This window comes from Panulirus ornatus, chromosome 4, assembly GCF_036320965.1.
Source record: "Panulirus ornatus isolate Po-2019 chromosome 4, ASM3632096v1, whole genome shotgun sequence".
NCBI classification, from domain to species: domain Eukaryota; kingdom Metazoa; phylum Arthropoda; class Malacostraca; order Decapoda; family Palinuridae; genus Panulirus; species Panulirus ornatus.
In genome coordinates, this window is record NC_092227.1 from 74,175,147 (window position 1) to 74,201,518 (window position 26,372).

Below are 26,372 nucleotides of genomic sequence, written 5' to 3' on the forward strand. Positions count from 1 at the left end.
TGAGGTGACCAATCAAGAGGACGTGTTCCTGCACGGACGGGAAGCGGATACCGTGGTGGCACGTAAATAATGATGTGTCTGTTGGTATTGTTAAGCACAGACTCTCACGGCTTAGGTCCTCCCGTTGGAACCCCCTTTTTCTTTTGGGGGTCTCTTGCCATTCAAGCCTGGTCCTGTGGATTTATTGGAGACTTTCTCTTTTACTCATTTTCTTCCTTTCTTCCGGTATCGTGGAAGGGCCTTCGCATCCTCCAGAAGCTCCCGGAGTGACGGACACCTCAGAGTGGGTTCGTGCGCGCATAGTGGGTCAGCAGCAGCCTGCCGAGACGCCGTGGGGTTCTGTGGACTGTTAGGGGAGGCTCTTCATAAATCCTCAGATGCAGGGTCTTTCGCCTACTGCGTCCGGCATGGAGGGTTTACGCTCTTCAAACCGGGACCCCCCCCCCCCCATCCCTCGCCTGCGATGTCACAAGAACAAAAGGCGACTTTGATCCCCGCCTTGAAAATGAAGACGAAGACCGCATGAAAAGTAGGAAGACGGAAACCTCAGGCGCCTGGGTGAGGCCTTGTAGACCAAGACCACCGACGCTGCCCCTGCTTGCACTTCCATCGCCGCCACTAACAAAGCCACCGCCCCTTGCAAACAACGACGGTGTGGTTGAAGGAGACCAAATCTGTGGTGCTGAGATATCAAAAGGAACTGGCCCTGGATCCCCTGGAAAACCACCTCAAGGTTATATTCACCATTTTGCGCACTGAGGCACAGAACGGAACTGTGCCTCGCCATGCTAAAGAAGGGCGAGTAAATAAAGCCCATGTGTACAAATTGTGGAGGAAAACACCACGCTTGGGACCCGGGCTTCCCCGAACACACGAAGAGGGTGCACGCCAGCAGGCCCTTGCCACCACACACAAAACCGGCTGCCACCATATGCCAGCCAGCCCCTACAATCACCTTCGTTTAGGGCCAACAAAATAGGCAGCAGCGGCCCCACGGGATGCAGACAGTTCCCCGGACTATCTCCGACATCCCCAACGCCACGCACGGTGGAGGAGCAGCCGATCCCACGTGGCATGATCCTCGTGTCGGACTTAACCAAGGTCCTCATCAATTTTCACAGAAGGTCTGGCAGCCCTGCTGGGCCACAGGATCCAAGCGGCACAGCTCTCCACTCTCATGGGGGAGAATACTGGGACAAGTGACCACAGCGTTCCCGTCAACGACCCAGCACCAGCGCTGGAAACAATAAAAGTCACGGCCGAGGTCCACTCCACCCCCATGAAAATCCTACGAGAGAACAGCCGGAAAAAAAAAAAAAAGCCCAGAGGTCACCCAGAAAGGAAGCACGCCTCCCTGTATCCCTCCGTCGGGGGGAGAAGACAAGCGAGAAGAGGTCACGACAAGGAATAGAGAAGTTGAACCTCATAGAACTGGTCAACGAGTCGGACCCCTCAGACTAAGGTGATAAAGACTATAACACTATATTTCAGCCCCAGATTTGTACTCATCATCAAAAATAATCCTTATAATGAGGTTTTAAAGGAAATCTATTTTATTAATGATAATGCGAAAAGTATTTTTTTTTTTTCGGATATGTAGCATAATTGCAGCCGACAGCTTCATGCATGGGTGGCCACTGGTGTTAGAATAGACCGACAACAGAAAACGTTTCTCGAATTTCATCATTTAGAAATTCATTTCCTAGACTTAATGACCTCACTTGGACATGTCAGTGTAGATGTCACACTGTCGCTGCGTCTAGGGAGACTAGTGCACCCATATTACTACAAGATTCAAGGGACACCGAAACAATCTGTGTCATCCAAGTATTGTAAAGCCAGACCTGCATATCTTGGACGCTCTACATATGCCGAGCTGGAACGGAACAACCGAGAAGATTTTTATGGCACGGAACACTTGGAGCCAAACTTCCTCGATTGCATATAAGGCACTCGGCGTCTACTGCCTTTTTAGGAGACTGACAGACTCTGCGGAAGGACATCATTATCATCATCACCTTGAACTAACCTACCTACAGCGATCGTGTGTACCTTGGAGGGGTCGCCATGTCGACAGACCCGATTCATGTTTCCTGGACCCATCGATTGTGAACACACATACAGAAACACAGTGGAATCACTCCAGTGTAATTATGACACGCCAAACTCCCTAGTACACACTAGGAAGAGAGACACTGAGAAACAGATGAGGCGGAAGTCACGTGTTATACAACACTAAAAGACAGCACAGTCTAGAGCAGTTCCCTCCATCAGTGACAACATTGTCGTACTCCCTCTCAACCTGGGAAATTATAAGAGTCGTACACTATAGAGGGATATCCTATTAACCGTGATTTAGAAGGCATGAACAGATCATGATAAACATGAGGAGAAAAGACAGTCAGTATCTTAACACAAATGTACAAAGAACCAAAATCATTGTGGTAAGGAGTTCGTCGTCTACATGTGAACACAGGAGGCATCACTGAATAGAACAAACATTATAGACGACCCAGGTCTGGCGTGGGACACCACGAACTCATGAATGTGTTAAAAAAATCACACCAGGAAAAAAAAAAACGGGAACCATAACCACGAGAAGGAGACGGAAGTTCCACAGTGGCTGTCGTTCCCCGCCAGACCCTGGTCTGGGTACGACTCTTCCCTGACAGCTAACTCTCACCGAGAGGACAGACGTCCCAGAGCTACGGACAGACTGTCTACAAACGAGAAAACAGCCTCAGAAAAGAGTGAACACAGAGGACACGTAGGTATTATGGAACACAGAGCCTCTGCTACCTTACCAACATGGCATTGATCGACACACGAGACCTTGCTGGAGTTGCGAGGAGGTGACACTGGCAACACAACTGGGAATACCAAATACCGACCAGAAGACCCACCAACATATTTCCCTCTTTCAAGTCCCAGGGAAAAGTTGTTGACCAAAATGGTTGATCTTTAAGATGGCACCTTAAAGACAGCAGCCTCTACAGTCACAGTGGCTTTCACAAAGGAAGAAGCACCACCTCCGCAATTGTAACCGCTACGGAGGGAAAAGGAGATGGTCGACCATCAGAGGTGTAGGCAGGAACTGAACTGTTTTAAAAAAGGTCATTAGCCAGCCTTTCGTCGGAGCGTGGATTAACGACCGTCACTGTATTTTCGCTATAGCCTTACCCGGGTTGACCAGAAATCGCGAAGATCGCCATACAATTGTATAGCAATCGCAGCGTAGGAGGAACGACACACACACACACACACACACACACACACACACACACACACACACACACACGCATTGTCACTGAAATACCCATGGTCGGGCAGGGCAGCGTTCTGTTGCCATCACAACAGATATCCTACCATCCCTGGTAAGGGACTTGAGCAAGGAGCTCTTGCATGCAGGCTCTGCCACACAGATACAGGTCTCCTGCAACGCACTGGTTTAGCATACTAATTCTGTACAGTTGTCGTCATCCAGCCTCATCATGTACGAAAGACACTGCGAGTCTAATAATCCGTGATGTTTACAGCTGTGGCAGTGGGAAAGTAATACGAATCCTCGTAACCACACGAACATTACCAGATTTAATAGCAATTGACTGTATCAAGAGAGATGGCCGAGGTTAAGCAGACATGATAAACTTGTCTAGTTTGAGGCACCTCACCTACCGTTAAAACTGATCCGGTGAAGTCGTCGCCCTTCCACCACTCCCCACTCACCTTTACCTCCAAATTGCATGATGACTAGGAGACAGAATAAGGCAGTGTTATTCCTCAATGACGAACAATACCCATACGCTGAGAACACAACGGACCAACATGTGTGACGTGAAATGGACTGTTCCTTGTACAGACAGCGCACAGCTCAGCCCGCTGTTCATCCTTCCTCTAGTTGGTAGACAGAAGGGTATCAACTTAGGTTGGGGGTAAGGCACTGTGTGGCATGCTTAGCCAGCCGACAATTTGGTGGTACTCTGCTCGAGTTTTCTCTAAGGGTGTCCGTGTTGAAGATCGTGGCCTGTACTGACAGGGTGTTGACCCCCAACCATAGTGTTGATGATGGATTTTCTACTGAAGCTAACACACACAGAAAGGCAGGCAGTAGAACAGACACACGAATTTCATACGTAATCAAGATCTTGACAGCAACACACAAATACACTTCCCTCAGGCGGAGCCTCTCGCCGCCTCCCCCGTCAGAGAGGTAGCGCATGGAAACAGACGAAAGAATGACCCAACCCACCCACATACATATGTATGTACATAAACGCCCACACACGCACATATACATACCCATACATTTCATCATATACATACATATACATACGCAGACATATACATATATACACATGTACATATACTTGCTGCCTTTATCCATTCTCGCCGCCACCCTACCACACATGAACTAGCATCCCCCCCCCCCCTCGCGAGGTCGCGCTAGGAAAAGACGAAAAGACCACATTCGTTCACACTCAGTCTCTAGCTGTCATGTATAGTGCACCGAAACCACAGCTCCCTTTCCACATCCAGGCTCCACAAAACTCTCCATGGTTTACCCCATTATACATTTTACACTGTATCTTTCGTTCCACCATATACGTTCCAGGTCGAAAATAATTTTCTCTCGTTAAAAAAAAAGAAAATGCTGGAAATTTTGCATGAGAAAGTAGATATTAATCTTGGTATAGCAATCACTTTAGTTCTCGTGAAGTGTGTGATTACGTAGTTTTCTTGGTAATAAAAACAAGGTCGACATACTTATATTTAATGTTTAAAACAAAATCAACATACGTGAGACATAATTATAATAAATAATCAACATAGTAACATACAAGAGAACAACAGTCAGACTCTTTCCATTCTTGTGCAAAAGTCGTCACATTTGGCTATGTACAGGTTAACACTGACGGTAGCCTCTGATGAAGGGACTGGGGTGGGCCCAGGGGGCGAGAAGGCAGGCCTAGAGGGCGAGTTGGGCGGGTCTAGGGGGCGGTAAGGCAGATTTAGAGGGTGAAACCAGGGGGGGGGGGGCGATAGGGCAGGCTTAGAGGGTGAGTCTAGGGGTTAGAGCAGGTCTAGAGGGCGAGTGGGTAGGTTTTAAGACGATTGGATAGGGTATAGGGGCGTGTGGCCAGATCCTTATGGGGTAGAGTGCACAGGCTCTTGGGGGCGGGTGGCCTTCGCCGGACACACATTTCTGATGGTGTGTGATGACCTATTTCTACAGTCCACGGGGAGGGAGTTCTTCTACACTGGTTGGCCCCATCTCTCGAATATTGTCAGCTACACATCTGTTTACATTAATGGATATTGTTCACATTTACAATTTCCTCACTCGGTCGATTTCTTCCATGTATTATTATAGTGTGGAAAATACTTAATTACGTCTTTTCTAAAAGGTTTTGTGCATGAGTTATGGCCGCTGTTGCTCTCTCTCTCTCTCTCTCTCTCTCTCTCTCTGCATCTTTCCAAGAAATGTTCCCTGTTAATGTCGTTAAACTGGTATGAAAATTAAAAGGTTGCAATTTAGTCTCCCCTTACTCTTCTCATTTCGCTGTTAGATCTTTATGCTTTTTTTTTTTTTTAATGCAGTGACTAAACGCGAGACGCCTTGAACAGGATGTCAGCACGGCGGATTCGTTCTGTATCCGTGAATTGTAATGGAGTTCTGCTATTTGCCATGAGACAGTTCGTCTTTTCTACTGTTGTCTTACGGTGGATCTCTGGTGACAGGCTGGATAACTCTCTGCTCTCAAGTCTCTCTCACATCCATCCCTTCCTGCAGTTGTTCCCTAGCCAGATGGTCTCGGTGCTGTGAGGCCCTCTTTCGTTATGTCCCATCCTCATTATTTCGCATCTTCTCACGTTAAATAATCTTATCCACCACCATGTATCAGACCAACCTTGGAGTTTTTGTCTTTTTCCAAGTTGATACAATCCTCTCTCTCTCTCTCTCTCTCTCTCTCTCTCTCTCTCTCTCTCTCTCTCTCTCTCTCTCTCTCTCTCTCTCTCTCAAAAAGAAATCCCTCATGACCACCTTGGCGTCAACCGTAAACACGTTCGACCACCTTGGCGTCATCCGTAAACACGTTCATGTAGGACTCCAACCATTTCTGCAAGTTGTTTACATAGTAGATCAAGAGAAGCAGTGGACTCAGCACTGAATCCTGGGACACACCACTGATGAACCCCAACCCATTGCGAGAAAGCTTCTCTAACATGGGTCTTTTGTTCCTGTCCTCTTGAATAACCTATCCATCGAAGGCGTCTCCCCCCTTACTCATGACAGCAAATCCTTTTTTCGTTACCATTCTCATGTGTGGTACAATGTCCAGGTACACACACAATCCACCTCTCCATCTCTGTTGTCTAAAACAAAGATGTATGTATTTCGCACGTAGACGTCGAAGAGATTCGTTACACATGACCTCTCCCAGAATCCGTGTTCCCTCACCTCGGTAGTTTCTACTTCGTAAGGCCTCCTGATGGATTTGCTCAATGATTATCTTTCAAGTATTTTGCAGACCATACTCGTGTGTGTGTGTGTGTGTGTGTTCACCCGCGCGGGCACATATGATTGTTTAATTAATGACATTAGTATATACGTTTAAGTATATATAGAATTTTAAAGCTTTAACTAGCTTTGATTATAGAAAATGCAGATAGTAGATGGTAAACAGCCACCAACAAGGGAGGTAATACTGCTGCGCAGTGAGCCAGCACTGCAGTGGTTGTCAAGTTTCCCGTTGTTGCCCAGATTTCTGTCTTTAAGCCTAACAGAGATATACACTCTACTCATAACACTCCACAACACGTAGCTCAGACGACTCTTTGTTCAATCTATTTTCCTACGATTGAGCGCTACGTGCCTACTTGGTCTATTCTGAAGGCTCCTGGGTGGTGGTGAGCGGGAGGTCGAGCTTGACGGCCTCCCCGAAGGTGGTGACCCTGATGTTGGCAGGTCGTGGTGGCATGTCCATCCGGCCGTGCACCACGTTGCTTATCCAGGACACGAAGCGGCTAACCTGAGAGGGACCATAGTGATGGGTTAGAGGCGAAATGTGGACAGGTACGGGAGTAACGCCTCGAGCACGACGACACGTTGCTGCTCAGTATTGATGTGGTCAGAGGCCACGTCATCATGCCCCAAAGGTCGTGTACTGTCGTGCTCGAGGATCATATTTTGTTCAAAGGATGAAGACATAAGATATTAGGAAAAGTCGTCTCAATTCATATGCAAATCTATAGTGCGCATATCTTTGTCCCCATTTTCATTAATAATGATATATATATATATATATATATATATATATATATATATATATATATATATATATTTATATATATTGTCGCTGTCTCCCGCGTTTGCGAGGTAGCGCAAGGAAACAGACGAAAGAAATGGCCCAACCCACCCCCATACACATGTATATACACACGTCTACACACGCAAATATACATACCTACACAGCTTTCCATGGTTTACCCCAGACGCTTCACATGCCCTGATTCAATCCACTGACAGCACGTCAACCCCGGTATACCATATCGATCCAATTCACTCTATTCCTTGCCCTCCTTTCACCCTCCTGCATGTTCAGGCCCCAATCACACAAAATCTTTTTCACTCCATCTTTCCACCTTCAATTTGGTCTCCCACTTCTCCTCGTTCCCTCCACCTCCGACACATATATCCTCTTGGTCAATATTTCCTCACTCATTCTCTCCATGTGCCCAAACCATTTCAAAACACCCTCTTCTGCTCTCTCAACCACGCTCTTTTTATTTCCACACATCTCTCTTACCCTTACGTTACTTACTCGATCAAACCACCTCACACCACACATTGTCCTCAAACATCTCATTCCAGCACATCCATCCTCCTGCGCACAACTCTATCCATAGCCCACGCCTCGCAACCATACAACATTGTTGGAACCACTATTCCATCAAACATAGCCATTTTTGCTTTCCGAGATAATGTTCTCGACTTCCACACATTCTTCAAGGCTCCCAGAATTTTCGCCCCTTCCCCCACCCTATGATCCACTTCCGCTTCCATGGTTCCATCCGCTGACAGATCCACTCCCAGATATCTAAAACACTTTACTTCCTCCAGTTTTTCTCCATTCAAACTTACCTCCCAATTGACTTGACCCTCAACCCTACTGTACCTAATAACCTTGCTCTTATTCACATTTACTCTTAACTTTCTTCTTTCACACACTTTACCAAACTCAGTCACCAGCTTCTGCAGTTTCTCACATGAATCAGCCACCAGAGCTGTATCATCAGCGAACAACAACTGACTCACTTCCCAAGCTCTTTCATCCCCAACAGACTTCATACTTGCCCCTCTTTCCAAAACTCTTGCATTCACCTCCCTAACAACCCCATACATAAACAAATTAAACAACCATGGAGACATCACACACCCCTGCCGCAAACCTACATTCACTGAGAACCAATCACTTTCCTCTCTTCCTACACGTGCACATGCCTTACATCGTCGATAAAAACTTTCCACTGCTTCTAACAACTTGCCTCCCACACCATATATCCTTAATACCTTCCACAGAGCATCTCTATCAACTCTATCATATGCTTTCTCCAGATCCATAAATGCTACATACAAATCCATTTGCTTTTCTAAGTATTTCTCACATACATTCTTCAAAGCAAACACCTGATCCACACATCCTCTACCACTTCTGAAACCACACTGCTCTTCCCCAATCTGATGCTCTGTACATGCCTTCACCCTCTCAATCAATACCCTCCCATATAATTTACCAGGAATACTCAACAAACTTATACCTCTGTAATTTGAGCACTCACTCTTATCCCCTTTGCCTTTGTACAATGGCACTATGCACGCATTCCGCCAATCCTCAGGCACCTCACCATGAGTCATACATACATTAAATAACCTTACCTTATATATATATATATATATATATATATATATATATATATATATATATATATATATATATATATATATATATATTATCCCTGGGGATAGGGGAGAAAGAATACTTCCCACGTATTCCCTGCGTGTCGTAGAAGGCGACTAAAAGGGAAGGGAGCGGGGGGCTGGAAATCCTCCCCTCTCGTTTTTTTTTTTTATTTTTTTTTTTTTTTTTTTTTTTTTTTTTTTTTCCAAAAGAAGGAACAGAGAAGGGGGCCAGGTGAGGATATTCCCTCAAAGGCCCAGTCCTCTGTTCTTAGCGCTACCTCGCTAATGCGGGAAATGACGAATAGTATGAAAAAAAAAAAAAAAAAAAAAATATATATATATATATATATATATATATATATTTCTTTTTTTGGCGAGGGCAACTCTAAAGGAGGCCAAAATATAGGTCGCACACTGAAAAGCTTAAGAAAAAAAAAGACAATATTTTGTTTGGGAAAGTAAAGAAAATGTAAAAGTGTTGCAAAGGTCATGGGTGTAGGGAATGAAGCAGACGTGACAACGGCCGAACAAATGCGTTGCCAACGGAAAGAATTTCAAGTTGTTTGTGACTTTTCTAGAGATACATGTTTATATTGCAGCGAGGTCCACTGTTACTTAAAGTGTTGTATCTATGTAATATAGAAGTTGTATCTTTGTAATATAAAAGTTGTATTATTCTTATTTAGAAGCCTGTGATGTAGGCTCATATACAGTGAGATGTTTGGAAGATATGTTGTTCAAGATGCGGCCACCATCTCTGTTGTGTGGTAAGCACACACTTCAGTGTAGCGCGTCAGGCAGAGGATGTAGGAGAGGTGGCCAGCCAGGCAGGTCATGTCAACTCACCTCAGTGTAGACGCCCGGCACGTTGGGTCTGGCGCACCCGATGCCCCACGACACGACCCCAGCCAGGTAGTAGCGGTTGCCCAAGCCACGGCATACGAAGGGTCCGCCCGAGTCGCCCTGCAAGGAAACATCGTGAACGACTCTATTTTAATCCCCAGCAAGAGAACATCGTTGAAACAAGGGTCTGGTTTATTGTCTTTGAATATCTATTAAGCTTTTTTATATTGCATAGAATATTGATTATATTCATCAAGACAAATTGAATGACGGCTTCCAAGAGTCGGTCTTCATAACAGTTTGTTTACGCCACTTGAGCGGGTGTTGGGTGTTGGCGGGCACAGTACCTGGCAAGCGTCCTTGCTGCCGTCGTCGTAGCCGGCGCACATCATGCTCTCGGCGATGGGTCCGGTGTAGCCGATGGCGCGGTAGTTGTCGCGGCACTTGCTGTCGCTGATGATGGGCACGACCACCTTCTGCAGGATGTCGGACGACACCCCATGCTCGCTCAGCTTGCCCCATCCGGTCACCAGGCAGTTACCTGCAGGAGACAGTGTCAGGTCAGGGGCCTCACGTTATCAGAAAATGTGTCTGTCAGCGAAGGTAAACAATATGTGGATTGCAGATTTCCCCCTGAGTCTTGTGTATCGCAGCTGTTAACGTCTTATGTAGACTGGCGTGATGGACGTGACAGACCCGTGTGACTAGGAATGACACCCACCTGTGCATTTGTCACCCACCTGAGAAGTTGGTCATGGGCGGCGGGAGGCAGATGGGCGAGACCGTCAGGCCGTCCAGCTGCAGGGGCGCCGACAGTTTGAGGAGTGTGATGTCGTTCTTCTGGGTGTTGGTGTTGTAGTCCATGTGCTCCACTATACGCTCCACGTAGCGCGTCTGCTCCGTCCCTGCCACCACCAGAGGGGGGAAAGTTGTAACACAGGTCACTCGCTACCCTAGACCTACACACACACACACACACACACACACACACCATACACACACACACACACACACACACACACACACCACACACACACACACACACACACACACCACACACACACACACACACACACACACACACACACACACGCGCGCGATCCTCATATTGCCCATTCAGATGGTATATGGTATAACTAGGTCTCAGATTTTGTAATTGGCTTTTTTTTTTTTTTAAAGGGATGTTTCATCCCCAATACTTTCTAGTGTTTCACCTGCGTGAAGTCAGACCCTCCAGGATCACGATGATTCTTCAAAAAATATTAAATAAACACTTTTTTCCTGTAGACAAAACTTGAAGTTATTGGTAAATGTAAACAAAAAAAATTGAAAGGTAAGCCAGGAGTGTGTGAAGAGCAGAACAGTATCGAGAAAAATTTATAAAAATGGAAACGAAACCTTTCAGATTTAGCCAGCCCTCTCATCTGTGAACACAACCTTTAAACGCCAGACCTGTTTCAAGAGTAAAGCCACAGTTTTAGATTAATCATCAGGACAAACTAACATATGGATAAACTTTAACGATGAATGACAATTTAAGATGTTTGAAACAGATGAAAAGTTGAAAAAAAAAATAAGGTGCTGACAAAATCCTCAAGATTTAGACAAAGATTTCATTAAGTCAAAGACATGCCTGTTTTACTTGGCACCTCAGATACGCACCAACACACACATACACACACACACAAACAACTAAAGAATTTCTGTGGGAACATAAATTAGGAAATAAAACTCTGTTGATCAGTGTTATGAAATTTGTGTAAAATTCACCATGGAGTAGGAGCATAGGTGACTTTACCTGCAAATACAGAGCGAAAGTTAGAAGATGTGGTTCCGTAAAGGATGATCTAAAGTAAAAGATTGTAAGGACGCATCGAGGAGGAGGTATAGGATGCACTCCAGCCAGCCTGGTACCATCTGCTTGATGTGAGAGAGCAAGGGACGAGTGTAGCGGGGTAAGAAAAGAGGAAGAAAGAAACTCTGAAAAGAACATTGTTGACAAAGCGGGCGATAATCCACAATTTTTTCCATGAGTTCAACAGGGCTACATTGTCAGTTAAAGAACTGTTAATCAGGCTACGAGATTGAAGTGGAGGAGTTGTGGAGGATGATGTCAAGTTTAAGTGAGGTGGAATAGGAGGGGGTCATGGAAATCGGTGAAGTGTTTAGAAAAGGTATAAAGAAGCATATATTCCAGGCTTTTACTTTCTATATGTGCTGAGGAGGTATGCAGATACAATTGATGTGCTACCTGAAATGTTATTCAAGAAGTGGTTGGAGGAAGGGAAATTTCCAAAGGATTAGAAGAAGAATGTCGTACTTCTCTTTAAGTAAGGAGACCTGGAAATTGCGCTGCGCTACAGACCAGTCTACCTCACGAGATACTCACAAAGCGTATGCTAGACATGAGTGAGATAGAAAAGGATATCACCAGTGGATATCGCCTTATGGAGGTCGTACTGGTGGTCAGAAGGAAGACCGTGAGATTCAAGATGTCTGAGGATATATGGGAGATGAGGAGGGATTCAAAGATTCTGAAGATGGTAGATGTCAAAGCAACAGTACGATGATTAGAGGAGATAGAACTGTCGCCCTTCTTAGGGATGGGATGTATCCATGGATGTTTCTAAGAAGGAAAAGATCAGTTGTTTTGAACAAATGGAGCAGACGAACAAGCATAGGTGCAAGTTCGGAGGCACACTCTTTCAGAACTCGAAGTTGGATGCCGTCACGCCCATGTATACCTCGCTTGTATTTAGAGACAGAGGCTTTTTTTTTCGGACAGTTCGAAAAGAAGTTACGGGAAGGGGCATAAGATTAGTAAGAGGAGCATTAGGGGGAGAAGAAATGTTAGTCATCCAAGGTAAAGTAAGAGGAGAAACGAGAATCAGAGATGCTTTGCCCACGAGAGAGACAGCTATAGAACTGTCACTCGCCGGAAGGTGTTGAACGATAATGACAGAGATGAAGCGATACAAGTGTAAAACTCCCTCATCGTACAGTAGAAATAGATAATTTCACACTCGCAGCACCTCACACACACACACACACACACACACTGCTACGCACTTTTCCCTTTATCTCAGACGCACTCACACTCCCTGCCTCACACTTACTCCCTCAGTGCCTTAGACACGCTCACTCTTCTTGCCACACAGGGTTCCCCAACACCACAGACACTCTCACCAGAAACTGCCGCTCGTCGCCCACTTCTGCAGGGAGTCCCTGGCACTGTCTGAGACAACCTCTCAGTCGCTTCCCGACACTGACTAAGTCACTCTCTAGCCACTCCCTGTGCCGCTGGCGACAGTGAGCCAGTGGGGCTGGTGTTACTGACCTTCCTTGTGCTTGAGCTGGTGGTCGCCGGCCACCACCAGGAGGTCCTTGGCTGTGAACTGGTGGGTACAGTGGGCGGCCGTCAGGACCCAGTTCTGGTCGATGACTGTGGCACCGCACACGTGGTACGTGTACCAGTTGTACCGCCATTGGAGCGACACTTGCCACGGGAATTCATCTGTGGACCCAGGATGATACTGCTGGTTACCCTGCCATACAATACTACGCCACGGGCCATCGCTAGCGTCCATCATCACAGACAGCGGCCTGGGATACTGTCTGGATCTACCCTCTGCCTCGAAGTATGGCCTATTCCAGAAGCTATAACTCGGCCACTACAGGCTTAGGAGGCCACAGGTCATGCGCCCTGCGCCTCCAGCCAGGGCCTGCACTACAGCCTCCGCGCAGCTACTACACAGATATGATAGCATATGATAACATGAACAATATAAATATTTCAGTAACCTCTATGTCCGCTTCTTTTTCAGGAGTTACAGTGGGCGGAATTTAAGATATTTTCGAATCTGCCCGACGTACTGAGATATTGTCTGTGAATGATAGAAATAGATTGAACATTATTTACCTCTTGACCACGACTGTACGACTCTGACTATGGTGGCATGACCTTTGACCTGATATTTAGGGATACAGCACCAAACCTCAGGGTCGTTCCGTCATGACCAAGGGTCGTAACATCAGCTGGAGGAAGAGGATCTGGTTACTAAGTGACGCGACACACAGTACTCACGGGTCTCTGCCGACGAGCCTCCCACTACCCTGGTGATGACGTCTGGGACCACGTTGCGTCGGATGCCGCACACGTTGTCGTTCCGCTCTGGGCCCAGGGCGGTCATCCTGCGGCACACCACACGACCTGCGTCATTAGTGCTCACACCACACCGCCCCACACCACCCCACCCGCGCTCCCATCCCTCCTACCCTACCCGTGCTCCCATCCCTTCTACCGTACTCGTGCTGCCATCCCTCCTACACTAATCGGCGTGGCGCGGGTTATTCTGTCCGTCTTGCCTTTATAACATTACCTGTCAGAGACCTGGGACGCAAAGACTGTGGCCTGGGATATACGTAGGTCCCGGAGCCCAAGGCCTGGGACCAGGGATCAAGACCAACTATTTGACTGTACAGTGTGAGCACTGGCTGGTCACACACCGCGCGCGTTGATGACTACTGTACAGTAGAAGTGAACACCACTGGTGACGGTATGGGTCAAGCTGCTACGTAGAGAGGTGAGGTAGCGGGGATGACGTGTGGTGGGTATGACGCCCATCACCCCTGCTCGTCACCTGTGGTGCAACATGTGGTTGACCCAGACCTTCACCAGTGTTCACATCTGCTGTACATTATCACCAGCACTAGTACCTATGTGGGTAGCTAGGGCTCAGACTGTACAGTTAAGAGCTTGGACTTGACCCTAGCAACCATTTCCTCCCATAGGGGCCCTGAACCCCTCGTTCCTATGGGCCCCCAGGTTGTGGGTGAAACCTGGCCGCCCGGTGCAGGAGAAATTCTCGTGCCGTGGGCCGTGTAGCGTAGTCCATTTTATCATCAACATTGTCTCGAGCCATCTGTCGCTTACGCTACAGTGTATGTACTGCCATATTAGACATCCTGTATGTCGGGATCTGTTCGCTATGCAGTATGTTAGGAAATGCACACATCAGACTGTTGTACGTATCGTCAACATCATATAAAGGGAAAGAGTCCACGGGGGAAATGAAACACGATAAGTTCCCAAGTGGACTTTCGTGTAATAATCACATCATCAGGGGAGAGACAAAAGAGAAATATAAGTCAGTTGATATGCATCGAAGAGACGAAGTTAGGACGCCATTTGGTAAACATGCGATTGTCCAAGACATACAACGAGCGTTCATAAACTTATCATTTTACAAATTTTATCAACAATAAAGTTCGAACTTTATTGTTGATAGAATTTGCGGGGGCTGGAAATCCTCCCCTCTCGTTTTTAATTTTCCAAAAGAAGGAACAGAGAAGGGGCCAAGGGAGGATATTCCCTCAAAGGCTCAGTCTTCTGTTCTGTACCTCGCTAACGAGGGAAATGACGAATTGTATGATATATCTTTCTTTCTTTCATACTATTCGCCATTTCCCGCCCCAGAATAGTGTTGACTAAGTGACGGGATCAGTGGGCCAGCCGTCACGTGTTGCCTGCCCTGCAGCACAGAGCTTCGACCCTCCCACGACACTGCTCATGTTCCCTGCTTGACCCCGATTTCCCGTCCACGAGCCACTGATTCCCGTTACGTCAATCCGTTTCGTATTTGTTTCGCAGCGTATTCTGAACCTTTTTTTTTCTTATATTTGGATCAAAGCATTAAGCATACATGGATTCGTGTCCGTCGGTACTTGTCAGTAGGAACAATAAAGTCATCAAGAACATCTTTATTGTTATAGATTACTTAAGAGAACTTTCATTAAAGTTTTATTTATTCGTCGTTTTCTAGTGACATTTGGAGCGTCTGACGAAGATGAAGGAAGGAAAAGGTTGTGGTGCAAGTTACGCGTGAGTGCGCTGCGCCCACCAACCCGTTGAGCCATCACTTCACCACTAGTCATCTCTCGCTGGCCACCTTTTAAAGTTTATTTTTTTTTTTCGTGTTCGCGTCAAGAGTTCTTGTACACTGATCTAGGCAGTGCTTGCACGATCTCTGGTCAGGTTAGACAAGACTACATTGTCAGGCTAGACTGCGTAGGTTGGGTTAGGTAAGTAAGGCTAGGCTGGTAAAATCATATCACTAGGTTAATTTAGGTAAGGCTAGGCTGGTTGATCATATAAGTTTATACTTTGTTACCAAGTTGGGTTGGGTTGGGTTGGGTTAGGTAAGTAAGGCTAGGCTGGTAAAATCATATCACTAGGTTAATTTAGGTAAGGCTAGGCTGGTTGATCATATAAGGTTATACTTTGTTACCAAGTTTGGTCAGGTCAGGTTACTCTAGCTCAGGTTGGACGATGGTTAAGAAAAGTTAGGCTAAGCGGATTAAGTTATGGCAGGCTGAATATGTTTGGGTTAAGTTGGGTCAATTATTCTAGCGTAGGTTAGTACCGAGGTCAGCTCAGAATGTGTTGCACGTATAAAATACGTGGCAAGAGTCGTGCACATAAACTGGATTAAGGTCCTGTTGGACCTTGAGCTAATTCTTCGAAATGGGCCTATGGTTATGTATATACGTTCGTTTTCGTATATGTGAAGTCCCGATTATGATGTGATGAAAATATAGGCCGGTATATATATATATATATATATATATATATATATATATATATATATATATATATATATATATATATATACACAGAGACTTATTGCTACATAGAACGCCTTTTACACACACACACACACACACACAGGAGTTGCTGCTGGGTGAGCTTTAATCGCGATCTATAAGCTTCGCAAAATACCATCCGAGACTGCGGCTTCCTGACCTCCCTCTCGCTACGCCACTGACGTGACGACGCCAATAAACAAAAACATTCCTCGGTCTTGTTTTTGCTCATTTATTTCCTCTGTGACCCAGCCTGTGTGAGTAGTCATGATTCCCCCCACCACCCCACCCCACACACATTTATTTGACGTGCCTCTGTTCCTTGATGGACCAAGTGTTGATGCCCCGCGTGTTAACTGTGGGTCTCTCTTTTCTTGACGTCTCCGCGTGTAAATAGTGTTTGTTATCACGACACTATGATTGGTGAGGCAAGTCTTCTGGTTATTACTGTGTACGGTAGGGGAGTGCCTGCCATCAGCGCCGCCTGCAGGTATCTTCCAACGTGGTAATGATGCTTCGAACTAACAGTTCATCTCCATCGAATTCTTCGCTTCCTCTTTTTTTAAGGCAACAGAGGCTTATCCGTTTGACTGCGGTGGTGAACCCTCTGCTTTATCGTGATCTACACTTTCTTCTAATTGAACTTATTTCTTCCCCACTGGCAGTGTTAACCTGTCCTTGACTTCATCTTATATGAATCTTAATTCCCGCTGTTCCAAGCCCGGGGCTCGTTCACCTCCATGATCGCCAAGGAGGAGACGCACCGGAACCGAAACCAAAAGAATGATGATAAACGCTCAAGTGAGGTGACACGCTAGGCTAGTGGGTGGGAGGAGGCCACGGGGAGCCTCAGCCAAAGGCCCTCCGGTACCACAGCCCCGACACCAACACTGGTGATGATAGCCAGCCAGGAAGCACCACCACGGACGACCACCACACTTGGTGTGGCTGTAGCACCGCAGGCCAGCAGCCGACCCGCTGCCTGGCTTACCCTGACCCTGGTGCCTATGTGGCCCTGACCCTGATACATGTGTGGCCCTGACCCTGGTACTTATGTGGCCCTGATCCTGGTGCCTGTATTGTTCTGACCCTCATCTCGGGTTAGGGGCCGTGATGGTAGCCAGGGCCAGCCCCTGACACACTTACTTTACTCTCCTCTGCTTCCCAGGTGTCACTCGGTCTTTGGTCTTGTTGGTACGGCCGTCTGACCACACACTTCAGGTCTGAGGCTACGGCCTCAAACCCACGTGTCTTACGAGATGATCAGTAAGTTTCATCACAGACTCCATGAGGCTCCTCCGTCAGTGGAGCCTCGGACGGGACCTTGTACCAGAGGCTGTCACACTGACGGGTGTCATGCTGTAGGGCGGCCCGGCCGGTGGCAGTGTGCCAGAGCCGTAGCTCGGGCTTTAGGGATGGACGCCAACCACCGTCAGGTTGACTATATTCTACCAGTGTGAGGCCGGGGAAATCTACCGGTAGCCTTCATTATCAGGTTAGTGGTGCAGGTGAGCTGCCTGTGGGTAGTCCCTCTGCGGCCGACATACACTGTAGCAGAAACGGGTTAGGGACGGCGGGAGGCAGGTCCTGGACCCCTGGCGGCCGTTCAAGACCCGCTGCTTCACGCTCCGGGGCAACAGTTGAGGTCAGCAAAGCTCAGACATTTCGCATCAGTGGGTGACGGGGCTAACGATGGTCTCGCTCATTCAGGCACAGGTAGACCACCTCCGGCATGTGACCTGAACCTAGGGCCACCCTCTACCTGGGGACACACCCAGCCTCCTACCAGCTTTGCCTCTCTACGGCTCCAGTTGATGTCGTTGAAGGAGTAAGGAGAGGAAAGTGCAAGTTACATGACCGGTTGCGGGGCCCCCAGCTCGGTCCTCTATGGTGCCTGAGGCCCGTCATATACGGTGAACTCGTCTCGTGCTCCCTCTAGTTACAGTAGGCCACACTCTTCTGCCTCTCACTAAGCTACTAATCCTTCCTGGGCCTCCACTGATCAAGTCAACATTACACAAATTTCTCCTGGAGAGAGAGAGAGAGAGAGAGAGAGAGAGAGAGAGAGAGAGAGAGAGAGAGAGAGAGAGAGAGAGACGTTTACCAGAAGATCTAGGTGGAACACCGGCACGAAGAAATAAGTAACCATATGAGCTCACCATCAGTGCAGCGATAGACCAGGACTTTCTTAGGCCACTTGAGTACTGAATGTCTTGAGTAGGACGACTTGGCCCTTGACCACGGAGACTTAACCCTTTGACTACGGTGGCTGAACCTCAAGCTCGGGTGAGAGGATTAAAGTCATCGTGCCCTTGGAGGTCAGGTTGAGGGTTAAGTCATGATACACAAGGGGCTTACCGTCGTGCTCAAGGGTCGTTCCGTCGTGTTAAGTGGTCAGCATGTTGCATCAAGCCCCCCCTGTAGCTAATGGCGCGGTTTGTTAGGCTCTTGCAACACTCAGTTATCCCGCTGGTGGCTACCTTTCGGTGCGCCAGAACCTCCTGGGGTCGAGGCTTTTCACAAATTGATTCGCTGACAGTTTCAGTTGTTGGACGAGGCACAGATGTCGGTGTAACCTGAGAAAGCTGTCCAAACTTTTTATGTACATTTTTTTTCCTCCTCTGCTGAGGCGATCGAGTTATTACAGCCTTATTAGGGCCGAGGATGGGATGGGCAGATATACAGCGGTGGGGCTGCCACCATCAAGTGCCGTCCAGAGTTTATCAGGCAACCGCAAGAAATGTCAGTTCTCCCTGCAAGAACTGTTTATTCTCTTCTCTCCTCAAGACCAGCCAGACCTCTGGCACCAACCTGGAGAATTGTGTTGCTGCGATCGACCGTCCGGCGGGCGGCAGGAAGTGACAATGCCTTTGCTTCCCTGCAGCTCTGGCATGACTACCGACTTGCTCCGTCATGTACAGGAGGTGGAAGTGCTCTGGCCCGGCCCAGTTTGGACGATGGTCTTTCAACCAGGTGGTCAGGTGTGTTGAGTAGAGCGGCGAGCGTGAATGTGGACACCAGGGCTGTAAGGTTCCTACTACCCAGCAATTGTGGTCACAGAAGTTTGTATCGATGGAAACATGACAGTGTGACCACGATCAGGGAAGGTACAAGGAGGATGTCAGGCTAATGGCTTCGTGACGCGACCTACCACCATCGAGCTGTATGAAGAGCGAGAAGAAATGAAGCTGATGATGAACGGAAGTTGATCGTCTTGAAACGATAGAAATTACCTCGAGCACGACATCACGTTTTGTTTTTTCTTTTATTTTTTTAAGTACGACTCTACGACCCTTGAATGTGTCGTGTACGGCCCTCGGGTATGATGGCTGGCCTTTGACCTGACGGCCGTGAGGAAAGTGTTGAGTTCCGGGAGGTGGAGACAGACCATTGTCTGCAGCACCAGATACGGGTCACCAGCCTTGGCGTCACCAGCCAAGGTTCTCCGCCTCTCAGATGGGTCATCACGTCCTCGGTGTACAATATTTTTCTCAAACTTTTCAGTTCACGGACGACGTACCCGGTGAAGTCTGCCCGCCAGTGTCCAGCACTGTCAGGTACACCTTGGGCAATGTGGGCGACAGAAATATTAGATAAGCGAATGATCCATTACGTGGGAAGAAAGAGTAAAGTCGAGGAAGCTAAGTCGCGGAGCAGGACTGTAGGAGAAATCTAGTTCCTACATCCGTAAAGTGGAGGAGGAGGAGATATGATCCGGGCGGGAGTAAAGCCGTGGTAGGGGTGCCTGACGGGGGGCTGGTCGTTGGTCCTGCACATTCGGACCATGAGTGACGTAAGGGAAAACTTTCTGGGTCAGGGAGGGAGGGAGGGAGGGGGACGAGTGTGAACCAGCGGCGGCGTTGCACGTGTGAGGCTGTCGGCCACAACCACGGGTGATCCTCGTGATAACACAGTGACGGTGTATCATGCACAGTACTGTGCGGGAAGCAGAGAGATTTTTTGGCTGGTGTGGTATTTGGATGGTCTGGCCGAGCACAGGTCCACCAGGACCACAACGGAACAAACGTCACTGTCGAAGTCCATGAAAGTTGCCGTCTTGATTGGTCCTCAGGTCAACAGGTCCTGGATGGTGGGAGTGACGTACGACTCCTTGGCTCTGATGATGACTTTGATCTGACCCTTGAGAGTCTGGTCAAAGGTCACAGAAGTATTACTGTATGACCCTTTTTGCTCTTGACAATAACCTTCTGAAATCTGGTATTTGAATCCCACCTTACCACTAGTGTGCAATACTTACCCTACCTGGGCCACTTGTCATAATCACCTGCTTATATTTGTAGAAATCTACCTTCAGGTTTGCTGTGTCCCTGTACTGCCTGGCTGAGAAACAGAATGGTTGACCTAACTCCTAATGACATTGTATTATGAGCACTGAATAGCCCTAATTAGAAGCTTCAGTGCTTGGCTTATAAGCCTAAATTCTATACTCCAGTCCAGTCCTAATGATAGATTTGTTTCTTTTGTGTATTTACAGACGACACCACCAACTTAACCAAGTTGAACCACAGCTCACGACTTTAACTTAGTGCACCACTTTTGCTTTTTTTTACAAGTTATATAAGATATAATTTACGGTGCTGCCACGGCTGTTGTGAAAACCTGTGTTAGATTGTGTGGACGTACAGCACCTGGCGGTCATGTACATGATCCAGGTGTCTAGTGAGTCGGCCTCCAGCTGTCTGGCGCCAAATGATCAGTTTTGTCGACTGGAGGGGAAGCCGTGAGTGTGCGTCGCTCGTCCTGTATTATGCAACAGGAGGAAGCGTCGGTATAGATAATCCAAATTGTCGTGTGACAGGTGTCATGGTGGTGGAACTACTTTAGCGAACACTTACATTGTCTTGCGAGTTAACACAAGAGCAGTAAGTTCCCCGGTGACTGTTGTAGGGGGGGAGGGGGGGGTAACGCCACAGGCGCCACCCACCCACAGGCAGCCTTGGCCGTGCCTCCCGGCGGCGACACGCCACTTGTACGCTCCGTCAGCAACAACAACAACAACTAAGACGGGATTTCTTTCTTTTTTTTTTCCACGGAAGGTAATAAACCATGGGAAAAGTTCCCCCTTGAAATTCCAGGAGGAGAGACGTGGTCCGGTCACCGTCCAGATCTCGCCAGCCACCACGGACCACCACCACCCTGACGCCGCTCTCGCTACTTTCAGGTCACCTGTTTAATACGACATGTGTCTTTGTGCGGACGTTCTTGGCAGTATTTTTGTTCAAATGTTCTTGTTATATACCCAATGATTTGCTCACTCGTGGGATGAGGGGCGGCGCGATGTTTGTGAGCTGAAAACCGAGGCATATGAAGCGGTCAGGAGAAACCACAGAATTGGCCTGTGGGGCTCGGCTGTGGATGGTGGGCTCTGGTTTCGGTGCATTATACGTGATAGCTAGAGAGTTGATGTGTGCAAATGAGGCCATTGCTTCCTCTGTTCCTGGCGCTGCCTGGCTGATGTAGAAAATCGGTGAACAAGTGAAAAAAGAGAAGAAGAATAGAGAAATATGTCTTTGACATTGAGGACGACGAGACGAAGGATTTTTTTCCAGCCGGGTAAACTTGGTAGTGGACTCCATGATATTGGAGACTCCCAAAGATTACTTGTGTTTCATCCCCCTCACTGTCCACTGATTAGTTAGGTCACGGGAGACGCACCAGGACCTGTGAGCAGGAGGAGGGGTTGGCATAAATGACTGACGGTGGAGGAGCCCGGGGAGATGCAGGTTGGACATGCATCTCGCTCGCGCGGAGCACTTAACCTTTAACCTCAGGAGCACGACGCGACGCTACGAGGAGCCTTTTTGGCATTGATATCCTGACCTCAGGCCTTACCCTTAAGGGTAGGATCACAGTCCAGGGCGTCATATATCCAAGTGAGTGCAGTGGTGCCCCGGGCGAGTGAGCAGCCTGTCCGACCGCATCTCTCTCCGTCCGCTACAGTCGTCTAGTTTTTGCCAGCTGTTCTTAGGTAACATCACCACCACACTGACGAGTTCAGTTTTATTACGCAGTGAAAGCAGCGTGTAATGCACTCCGCGCCCGCCCACACTGTCCAGTGTGTGTCGACCTGGAGAGAGCAACGATGATGAGGGTTTCGACGTCACACTGCCGAGTGTGTCGACCAGTGGCATGAATGGGAGGCACTGATGAATGTGTCGAGCAGTAGGCAGTGGGCCAGACTGCCGAGTGTGTCGACCAGTGGCGGGAGAGAGAGAGAGAGAGAGAGAGAGAGAGAGAGAGAGAGAGAGAGAGAGAGAGAGGAGGCACTGATGAATGTGTCGACCAGTAGGCAGAGGGCCAGACTGCCGAGTGTGTCGACCAGTGGCGGGAGGCACTGATAAATGTGTCGACCAGTAGGCAGTGGGCCAGACTGCCGAGTGTGTCGACCATCGGGGAGACACATCACACGGATCCGCCTACAGTTGTGTGCGTCATGACATCGAAGGATGACTTTGCAGGAGAGAATACCGCATCTCTTGACATTTCCCGGTCTCACGGCAAACCACTGTGGACTAAGCCAAGACCTGCACGTAGATTTCTTTTTGTAGATATTGGTCTCCAGCAGCACATAGCTCTGCAGGGCCCCTGGCACAGAGAGCAGCTGTCCCCGCAGGAATTTAGACCATGTTGCCGCTGGGTGGGGAGGTGGAGGGTATTATCCGATGGGGGACGCCACCCCTAAACCCCCCCACCTCCTCCACCCCCATTTTCTCCCATACTGAAAGCTGTAGTTCTCTGGTCTGTTGACCCATACGTTATTCTGTACGATCCTGCCCACTGAGCTAACGTCAGATCCGACTCCACCGAGGCAGACAACAGTGAACGTTGATAACAGGTCACGCTGGAGGTGATCCCCAGACGCTTAGAACTTGACGTTCTCACACGACACCACGAAGTATGTGGGTGAAACTGACGCTTGGCTCTTGCTACCTACTCTCCTATATATATATATATATATATATATATATATATATATATATATATATATATATATATATATATGAGAGTATATGAAGATGGTTGTTTTGTTGGAATCTAGTGACTAATTAGACCAGCGACCATTGTGGTGGTGTGTGGGTCACAGATGGTGACCGTGATTAACACACACACACACGCCCCGGGCAATAGTTCAGCGATCTGCCCGGCGCTACAGGTGTCCAAGCCAGGTCATGACCTGGTATGTTTGGTCACGATATTAACCAGTGTCGGACTGGCCCTTTTGTCGGTGTCCAATGGCCCATGACCTTCCCCCATGACCCATCCTTTATAAGCCACGGATGAAACTATTTCTTTTTTTTCATTTAATTTTTTCCTTCAGTTGTGGTAACAAGGTTAGACAGGGTGTGGTGAGGCGGGGGTTGCGATAATGCCATCCCTAGTGGGACGGGATGATGGGCCCTGCAAATATGAAATGGCACGACCCCCAGAACAGTGACGACCAGGCCTAGAGTGGCCATCGCTCACTCGCTGAGGCGAGTTATACCGATGGTCACCCGTGAGCCACGGCTGAAGAGCGAGCGTTAGTGTATCCGTCCGTTGGTGTCGCTCGCGTTGGTGGAAGGGGTCAGACGAGTCCGCCAACCGTGTAGGATGGGACGTGGCCATCACCGTGTGGTGGCGTCCGGGAGCGAGCCAGGTGACCTCATCACAGTGGGTCGTGTGGGAGAATAATCCCTTGGCCATCGTTTCTTTTCACCGTGTCTGTGGTTGGTGTACTCCCGGCTTACGCCTGGACGCCCTCCTGTGGGTGAAGGACAAGTCACCGACAGCGTGGGGGTCCGTTTGCCACACTGCCGTAAACAAACGTGGGGAAATGAAAGACACCGATGTAAGGACAATACTTCATGTCAGCGTCAACTTTCTACTGTGGGGATACCTTGCCAGTGGCAAGGTATCCCCACAGTAGAAAGTTGATGCAGAGATAAACTGGTGTCACACTCTTCCGTGTCCTTTAATTCTTCGTTTTGCTCTGGGTGGCAAGTGTGACAGCGTACAAGCTGGCCTGTGGACTATAGACGTGGCCGCACGTCTACAGTACAGGAAGGTCACTAATGGTTCATGACTGACAGGTAGTAGATGGTTATTGAGCCTCGGCCGCGATAAAGCCATTCAGAACCGTCGACAGTGAAGGACGTCGGCGCTCGCCAGACCTGTGAGTTCTAGGTCAGGGGCGCACATCTTCTCCTCCCATCCTTTATTTGTTTATTTATTTTAACTTTGTATAAAGAAAATTTATAGTCTTATTTACCTCAAGTTGATGAAAGGTGTCAAGACATCTAATTGACTTGTTATTGTGTAGTGTTGTGCTGTGGAGATGCATGGTCACTGGTGTGGTGTTGGCCGCGTTCGAGGCCTTCACCTTGCGAGCTGATGATGTTTTCTTCTGGTCGTTAGGTGACTGCAGGTCAGGGGTCGTGGCCCGTTAACCAGTGAAAGTCCTCTGGATACAGTCAGTCACTCCGTTCAGTCTCTTGATGTGGTGAAAGATTGTGTGTCGTTGTGTTGCTGGTGGCGTTGAGGGAGAGGCTGGCGCGGGGTTGTCTGGCGTCCGGCGGGTGAGGAGATGTTAGTGAAGAGGGAAGTCACCCAGAGTCTTGTGTCGAGCGTTCACGTCTCCCGTTAGGACTGTAGGTTCAGGATGAACCAAGTAAGGTAGAACTGTGAGGTGGAGGAGGTTAGCAAGGGGCCGTGGCCTTACTAAGACTCTTTGTGATCCTTGTAATCCTATTGCGCTACTGCTCACAGGATGAGCATAGGGTGCACCAGTCACTCCCTGTGGTGGTGGAGGCTGGGGACCACCACGATCTTAGCACCTGGTGAAGCTGGCGTTGTGACACGTCACCACTGGATACCCAGCAGTGTGTGCAGAGTGTGGAGGTTCTCAGTGGTGGTTCTCCGGTGGTGACACCTGTGGGTGGCTTGAGAAATTTGTCTCACGCGGTCAGGGTTGGTGGGGTGTGTGTGTGTGTGTGTGTGTGTGTGTGTGTGCCGCATGACAGGTATTAGAAAGGATTGCTACGGGGCCAATGCTAGGCGGCCGGCCAGGGGGGACCTGCCGTACTTACGGTGGGGGGGAAAAAAGAAAAAAAAAAAGAGAAAAACGTTTTGTTTATAGAGAAATCTTGCGTTGTGTTTGTGGTCGTCTGGAGAGTCACCTGGACAAATATGGCAGGACCACCATCACTGTCATTACCGCCGCCAGCCTCCATCTTTGACCCACATGCTAATGGACCTTCCCAGGGGATGGAAACCTTCGTGTACTTTTTTCTGTTCTGTTTTTAACGTGCAACAACCATAGTAAGGCCAAGTGGACGAGGTGGACGCGTGTGACTACCCCGGTCTGCACAGTCCCAGCTTGTGGCGTCCTCACACAAAGCGTTGACGTCGTGTGTGTGTGTGTGTGTGTGCACAGTACGGTATAGTACCCACTTGCTGGAACCCGTGATGGGGACACACACACACACACACACACGACAGGTGAAGGTGGAGCCGGGGGGGGGGGGTCAGTTGAACCAGAGTGGATGGTGGTGGTAAAGTGGACGTCTGAGTCATCATCCACGTTACTTCCACCATCCACCGTGGTCCACCTGGCTCCCGGGGCTCCACCTTCACCCGTCCTCTTCACTGTGTGCGTATGTATGTATGTACGCATGCGCCTCCCCCACCCCCACATTACCACGATGGTCGTCAGTTGTTGTTGGATAATAATGTGGCAGATCACTTTCCCCGACCTTAACCCCCTCCCCTCCTGGCCCGCTGGGGGTCGTCACTAGGGGTTAGCCCAGACCTGGGGATCAGCGTGTGTTGTGTGTCGTGTGTTGTTATGCATACCCGAACTTCGTGTGTGTACCTTGGCACATACAGGTCTGTCTCGGGTGTGTGTATCTGTCTCTGTGCTCCGTGT

The 26,372-nt window shown here is 48.5% G+C and overlaps 2 protein-coding genes across 2 annotated transcripts in view; one reads left to right on the forward strand and one right to left on the reverse strand.

Moving 5' to 3' along the window:
* The window catches only part of LOC139745674 (uncharacterized), a 365,941-nt gene that overhangs the window by 7,511 nt on the left and 332,058 nt on the right, over positions 1 to 26,372 (forward strand). The gene's annotated exons all lie outside the window — the stretch shown is intronic.
* The window catches only part of LOC139767488 (trypsin-1-like), a 38,829-nt gene continuing 17,485 nt past the window's right edge, over positions 5,029 to 26,372 (reverse strand). The window contains exons 3-8 of the mRNA XM_071696917.1: positions 13,890 to 13,996; positions 13,143 to 13,319; positions 10,546 to 10,710; positions 10,153 to 10,346; positions 9,809 to 9,925; positions 5,029 to 7,031 (exon numbers count right to left, since the gene is read on the reverse strand). Coding sequence (XP_071553018.1) covers positions 6,885 to 7,031; positions 9,809 to 9,925; positions 10,153 to 10,346; positions 10,546 to 10,710; positions 13,143 to 13,319; positions 13,890 to 13,996 — 907 coding nt within the window. The 3' untranslated portion in view covers positions 5,029 to 6,884. The remainder of the gene's footprint in view (positions 7,032 to 9,808; positions 9,926 to 10,152; positions 10,347 to 10,545; positions 10,711 to 13,142; positions 13,320 to 13,889; positions 13,997 to 26,372) is intronic.